Source organism: Gekko japonicus, unplaced genomic scaffold, assembly GCF_001447785.1.
Source record: "Gekko japonicus isolate JY-2015 unplaced genomic scaffold, Gekko_japonicus_V1.1 scaffold4946, whole genome shotgun sequence".
NCBI classification, from domain to species: Eukaryota; Metazoa; Chordata; class Lepidosauria; order Squamata; family Gekkonidae; genus Gekko; species Gekko japonicus.
Window position 1 is genome coordinate 8,938 of NW_015175519.1, and position 7,104 is coordinate 16,041.

At 46.6% G+C, this 7,104-nt stretch overlaps 1 protein-coding gene across 1 annotated transcript in view; it reads right to left on the reverse strand.

The window, feature by feature from the left end:
- The window catches only part of DNASE1L3 (deoxyribonuclease I-like 3), a gene marked incomplete at its 3' end in the record, with an annotated part of 9,015 nt that extends 2,352 nt beyond the window's left edge, over positions 1-6,663 (reverse strand). Inside the window, exons 1-5 of the mRNA XM_015426018.1 lie at positions 6,525-6,663; positions 3,611-3,699; positions 2,644-2,656; positions 2,395-2,474; positions 1,009-1,121 (exon numbers count right to left, since the gene is read on the reverse strand). Coding sequence (XP_015281504.1) covers positions 1,009-1,121; positions 2,395-2,474; positions 2,644-2,656; positions 3,611-3,699; positions 6,525-6,656 — 427 coding nt within the window. The remainder of the gene's footprint in view (positions 1-1,008; positions 1,122-2,394; positions 2,475-2,643; positions 2,657-3,610; positions 3,700-6,524) is intronic.
- Positions 6,664-7,104: the final 441 nt, after the last annotated feature.

The window sequence follows — 7,104 nt, forward strand, 5'->3', positions numbered from 1 at the left end:
CGGGCGGGAAAAGCAGGGCGGGGGGGACCTTGGAGGGCTTCTTTCGTTCCTCTGGCGTTCCAGGCAAGTGGGAGAAGCGGTGGGGGGGGGGGCCTTTGGAGGGCTTCTCCCATTCATCCGGTGTTCTGGGCGGGCGAGAGAAGCAGCGCAGTGTGGGTATTCTCCAGAAGGCCTGGCTACTCAGGCACGGGGGGGGGAGTGGCGGTGAAATCGGGGCTGCGGCGGCCGGCTCATTGCCACCGCAGCCCTTGAACAGCTTCCCCCAAAGGCCTGCTTAGTCGGGCAGGGGTGGTGTGCCAAAATCGTGCCTGTGGTGGGCGGCCCATCACCGCCGCTGCAGCCCTTCAAGTGCTCCCCAAAAGGCCTGCGTAGTGGGAGGGGCATTGCCGTCGACGGTGCTGCCGCTCTTCAGCTGCTCCCCCCAAAGGCCCATGCCATGGCCCCTTCGGCTCCACTCATCCACCAGGTGGTTGTCAGCAGTAGTCTGACTTCTGAGGGGACTGGGCGCAGGGGCAGGGCTACAGCCTTTGTGTTCTGAGGTGGGACTTAGGAGACACAGCCAATGGATAGGGGAAGCTGGGGAAGCTTCTGAGGGACTGTTCAAGCGTCCAAACACTGTTGGTGCACATTCGAATGTTGGACGCAACTACAGCTTTATATATAAGGGGACAGATAAGCTACTGAGTAGTTCCAGCCAGACTGTGATATCTGATTAAGCATTCTTTGTGGCTTACAGAAACATAAGGGGGCACGTGATATGATGTACTTCTGTTGTTGAAGCTAAATCAGCTTGTACCTGTAAGCAGTCAAGAGGAGAGACATGAATACAACATACTAATAAGCTATTATTGGTTCTCATTCTTTCTCTGAAGAACTAAGTGTAATAAACAAACTGAGCTAGAGCTGTCTCCATGCTCATTCATTCCCATTCTGTATCTGTGCTTTATTCCTCAGTCAGGGAATCCTTAGAGATGGAAAGGACAGTGGATGCTCAGCAGTGTGTCTAACCTGTTTTTGGAGAGTAGAACCACACAACAAAAGGCTCCCTGGAAAGGGCATCTTCATCACCAGGCTGCAGATCAGGATACTGATAAGTGTTCTTGACTGTTACCATCTTTGATCTATGGTGCAATGCAGAATATTAGATACCATAAGATCAGATAGGTCAGTTATTTCAAGGTTCTCATCATTGCTTTGTTGGTTAATACAAGACATGTGAACTTTGAACTACAAACTGTCACTTATTCTGTCAGCACACTGAAAATACATTCATGGAACGCCCCAGACTTGGGAGCAGAAAAATCCACAATTCCTATCTTGTACATTTCAGAGTTCGATTAAAAATAGCAACAGAACCCACAATCCTAAGAGAAGGAAGAACAAAGGTGCAGGAAATGTACCTGGGACAATGGAGATATTGAGGTCCTATCAAAGGGTTAGAGATAGGATGCTGTCGTAGATTCACCTTAAGACAACCTTGCATGATGTGTAGGTAGAAGTAGAAGTAGAGGTGTTGGAAGCAAATCCCAAGCAGAAGCACAGCTGTTCCTTCCAGCTTGCCATAGGCCTTTTCCCAAGGCCCGAGAATGCTTTGGCGAAGGACTGCTCCAAAGTGTCTTCTAATCTCTGCTGTCTAGGCACAGTGTTGGATACACCCGTTTTTCATTCTTTTTGAACAGCAACTAAATGTGTTGAGAATGCACTGCCCAACATGCTTCCCCTTTCCACAGTAAAACTCTTTTTTCTTTGGGTGTGCTGAGCTTACCGCCTGTTCATTATTTGAAGGAACTACCCAGTATTTCGCTCCAGGGACAGTCTAAACCACCAGGCATCAAAGGCAGCTGCTGAGGGCCCCGAGCTGGGTGGCCCCTGACTGCCCATAGCCCAACCCACCCACAGAAGGGGGGAAAGTGGTTGGCCATCATGCATGTGCATGCACCCACCTGCGACCTCCCTCAGGGCCTTAGGCTAGGCAGTGACCTGCCAGTTTGGCAGCTGCCTCATGTGCATGCTTGCCTGTCCCCACTGGGGCTTGGGCAGCAGCCAGCTCATTGGCTGCCTACCCCCCTCAGAGCTCTGGCAGCAGCTGGCTACCATTCACATCCACCCACCCTCTCAGGTTCAGCCTGCCCACCTTGCTTGAGCCTGGGGTGGCCCAGATATGTGTGGGAAGGGTTAGCGGTGATTCTGGACTTTCGCCCAGGGCCCAGAATCACCATGGCTGCCCCTGTTTGGCGCTAAAGTCCAGTCCTCCTTCTCAAGAGGAGACGTACCATAACTGCAAAAAGCAGCTGTACTACAGCTGTTCAGTCTATTTCAATACAGCCCTGGTTATGTTCTGCCTCACATCGTGTGTCGTTTTCTCCTTGAAACAAAATTATGGAATGAACTTACCTATAGAAAAAAGCATATTGCTCTTTGTAGGTCTTTCTTCCCAGTCTGTCACTGACCACGTAATTGTACTCATCTTGTGCCTGACTGAGAATGAAAATGAAATGAATTTGAGTCTCCATCAGAGACCTGCTTTAAAGAAATGCAGGAAATACATTTTTGGAATTAATAAGCAGTAGCTGTGTTTCTATCCTCAACATCTGAAGAGAAGATTTACTAATTAGCATAGCCTGCTGGTGCTGCTAGACTCACCCCCAGGGTTCTGCTGGGAGGGAGGGTGCAGAAAGGGGAGAGTAGCATAGAGAGGGGAGCCCAGAGAGGAAGTGGGTCTAGTGATCTGTTGGCAGCAGGGGCTAATGGTCAGAAATCTTTATCACATCCCTCTCCCCCTCCTCCACAGGCCTTTCCTCCCCGACAAAGTCCCCCCCCCCCGAGATGTGGGATTCATATGGACAAATAGCCACGTAGGTGGGAGGCTGCAGTGGAAAGAGGGACAGGGACAAAACTGCCCTTCCTGCCTCTTCTGTCAGGGGAGTTCTGGTAATGTAAGAGAAGAAGGGATTGATTTGACCCCTCCCCACTTCAGCTTCCTGACCTGCATTTATTCATTTACTTACTTCTCCCCAATGGGGCCCCCAAAGGGGCTGACATCATTCTTTCCATTTGTGAGGCAGGTTAGGCTGAGAGTGTGAGACCAGCCCAAGGTCATCTGGCACACTTCCACAGCAGAATGTGGATTGGAGCCTGGATGCCCCTCTTTTCCTCTTCTGAGAAGATTCTCTCAGGCTCAGAGAACGGAAAAGTTTTGAAGAGGAAGTGTCCATAGGGAAATTCACCTTGGCTTCATTGATGGGTATCCTTTCTCAAATATCCTGACCTGACCTCGATAGACCAGGCAAGCCTGATCTCATCAGATCTAGGAAGCTAAGCAGGGTCAGCCCTGGCTAGTGTTTGGATGGGAGACCTCCAAGGAATACCAGTGTCATGACGTGGAGGCAGGCAATGGCAAACCACCTCTGAATGCCTCTTGAAAACCCTACTGGGTTGCTACCAGTCAGCTGCGACTTGACAGCACTTTCTGCCACCAGTTTCTCAAACAGCTCATGGAAGACTGGGCGAGTTTGTCTCCTCCTTTCACTCCCATTTTCTTGTTAAAAGGGTCTTTGGGGCAGATCAAAATATATTTCCATGTCTGATATACTTCAGTTTTCCATCTTACCTATTTAGCTTCTCTAACAGAAAGGGGCATATTCTGTTGCTGCTATCCTTTATTTCCATCAGTAGCATGATATCACAGCGAGAAATAACCTGCCGGAGTAAACAATGGTGTCTTTAAAGATGTTTTATTAGCTAGAGTATATCAGTTGGCCCTGTATAGTTAAAAAGACTTTCATTGGTCCAGAATGCCAGGCATTAAGTTCTGGTCTTTCTGGGCCCTTACCAGAAAACTCTTGTGTAAGAAAGGACACAAATTTATCAGCTTTGCAGTGTAATCCTAAACAGGGTTACACTTTGTTAAGTCGTGCGCTTAACAAAGAGTCGGAGAGTGATTTCAGCAAGAATGCGGTTTATTCTTCAGCTCAGTTACTTCTCCGTCACGGTACAACAATCGCCAGCCAGAACCCATCAAGTATTTACACTGGCTTGTCGATATTTAAACACTCCCGGCTAATGTAGCCACACCCCCTGTACAGATAACAACCTATGAGGTTGAAGATACAATACCCAATCACAAGCGGTCCCGCTTTGCATCGTGATTGGTAGACACTCTCTGGGCTAGGACTCCTATTGGTTACATTAGGATCCTAGCCCTTGGCGAAGCTTAACATTGACTCTCAATGGCACAGTTCACAAGGCAGTTATATACATCTCAATACATAACACACTTTTCTAAGGCCACTGAAAGGTGCAAGTCTGTTTAGGATTACACTGTTAGAGTAGCAGGATTTTTCTAGAAGCACCCCCCTCTGCTTTATTACAAATGAAGCCAAAGCCAGCAACACACAGGCTTCTCCCCATATACTATGATATCACCAAGAAACCTTCTCTCCTCCCTCATTAAAATGCCAGCCTAAATTACAGGGGAGAGTTGCAAGACTGTAGGCTGAGCTAGTCTCTGATTCACTGGCTTACTGAGTTGTAAAGGCAGAAAAGACTATCAGAAACACATGGTGGTGGGGGGGACAACTAGCTTTTTGATTTATATTGCCTGTGTCATCACTCTGAATTAACTTCACCAGTTGTTCAACAAGACCTCAAAATCAGTTTAGAATAACCTAATATCTGACTGGCTGGCATGTACGGAATCATCGTTGGGACTTAAAGATCCAGAATCACGTGACTCATCCTGGGTACACGCACAAGTCCGATAGAAATGAAGAACCATAGGCAAAACTGATTAGGGTGACCTTTTGATGTTTCAGGATGGGAGCAGTGATTTGAAGACGGCCATGGCAATGCTCCATGAAATGGCTGGATAAATGAAAGCGGAAAGGGCAGGATTCTGGAGGACCTCTGTGCTGTCGGTGGCATTTGCCTCCTGCACCGAACGCCTTCCAGCAACACAAGACTCCTCGCACCAGAGGAGAATGCCAACTGTTAAAAGGAAACCTCTCTGGGATCAAACAGAGTCTTCAACTGCCCCGACAGGCCTTGCCCCTCGTGTTCTGCAATGAGTGAGAAGCAAGGCTGCCAATGCTGGATTGGGAAATACCTGGAGGTGAACTGTCACCTGGAGATCAGTTGTAATAGCAGGAGATCTCCAGCTGCTACCTGGAGGCTGGCAACCCTAGAGAAGAACGGCCCCTTTCCTGCCCTGATTCGGCACTCATAACCATGAGCACAGATGAGAAACCCCACTCTCTTCATAGTTGAGCACTGTCTTTATTGGCAGAAGCTCCCAGATGACTACCCACCACTCTTTAACGGTGGTTTTGGGCCAATCAGTGTCTTTCAAGCCTAACCCATCCCACAGGGCTGTTGTGAAGCTCTAAAGGGTGTGCTTTCATGCAAGTCCCTTGGGCAGGAAATAGACAATGAAAAGAATTAAGGATGTATTATTGGAATATTATTTATCATCCCTTATGTGCAAGTACTACATTTTTATCTGTAATTTTAACAACTGCGGTTGATGGCTTTGGCATATTTTACTCTGTGTTTTATGCTGGTTTAATACTATAATAAACTAATAGCATGTCTAGTTTAGCTTACAATTGAACACACATTCCAGTATGAAGTCATTTATAAGCTTAGGGGTGAAAATAAAAGAATGGGGTATATTAAGTCTTCAGATGATTCTGAAACCCAAGCTCTGGTAGTACTTGAAATCCCTGGAAGCATTTGAAACATTGACTTAATCTTGACATTTGTATATTGTGTGCCTGAATAACTGTTCAGTCTGACAAATGTTTTTGTCCACCATTTCAAAATCCAAAGCAGCCAGTTTGTAAGCAGTTATGAAGGCAGCCACACCACTCAGAGCTACATGTGCCTTCATTTTGTCCTCGTCAGACAAAAGGTTTGATGCTCACAGTTTGCTGGGAGAGGAAGGCTTCAGAACAGAGGCGGCATTTATATATATTCCATACACAGCAGCTTCATACACAGCTCATTGCAATGTGAAGATCACATGCTACTTGTTATTATATGCATCAAATGTGTAGACTTTTGAACTGTACCAAAGTGCTCAAATCATTCTTCTCCTGTGAGGATTTTTATAATACAATCACTTTTCTCTGCATGATAATTTCTCCTTAATGAGGCTGGGAAACTTCACAGTGATGATTAGACAAATTAAAAATGCCAGCAACGGTGCAATATATGACAAGAAAATTGTTGAACAGAGAACAGTTGCTTTTGCTCATCAGACAGTATCCTAATCCCTCATGTACATTTACAACAGCATTTGCATTGCATTGTCGCTAGAGTTAATATGTAAATAAATCTTGCTGTACACATGGCTTCAGGTCCAACAATGGATTTTTTTTTTTTTTGCACTGTTGGAAACGTACTGTATTCATTAATGCTCAACCATTCATTAACTTGGAACAGATGAAAAGATCCTGAAAGATAAGTTAAATAAACAGACCCCCCCCCCAACAGAGTGCTTGCTTAATTGTGGAGAGTGAACATACCTTTACTATGATGTCCAGGACTCCTGGCTGTGTTCTTTTGGCTTCTCCAAATGACCTCACATTAAAAGAGCAGATCTGGAGGCTGAGAACTGTATTGGACAACAAGACCAAAAACAGACAAATGTGCAACATTGTGAGCGAAAAGAAAATCTGTCAGGTATGTGGCTCACAGTCAGCACTCATATGACAAAAAGCTATGGGACCAGTTTTATATATATAAGCACTCCATTGCAAAAGGGAAGCATATTCGTTCCTCCACACTCCTTTTACTTCCCTATTTTGAGGCTAACATTTGTTTTGCTTTCCACTTTAGGAGACTGCCTGTTGTGTCCGCTGACCGCCACCAGAGGCCAGCGCACACTCCGGAGCTTGAGTCCGGCTTAACAATAGGGACTAGGATCCTAGTCCCTCCACTGGGGGAACCAATGGGACCATGGCGGGAGATTCAAACCCGTCAATGGGACCCAGGGGTGTGTCCCCTGGTTGTGTATATAGTTGGCCTGCCGGCCGTTGTTGGTTATTCTTGTTGTGTACCAATAAAGCGTGCTATGCACTACGTCGTTGTCTATCGTTCGTCCAT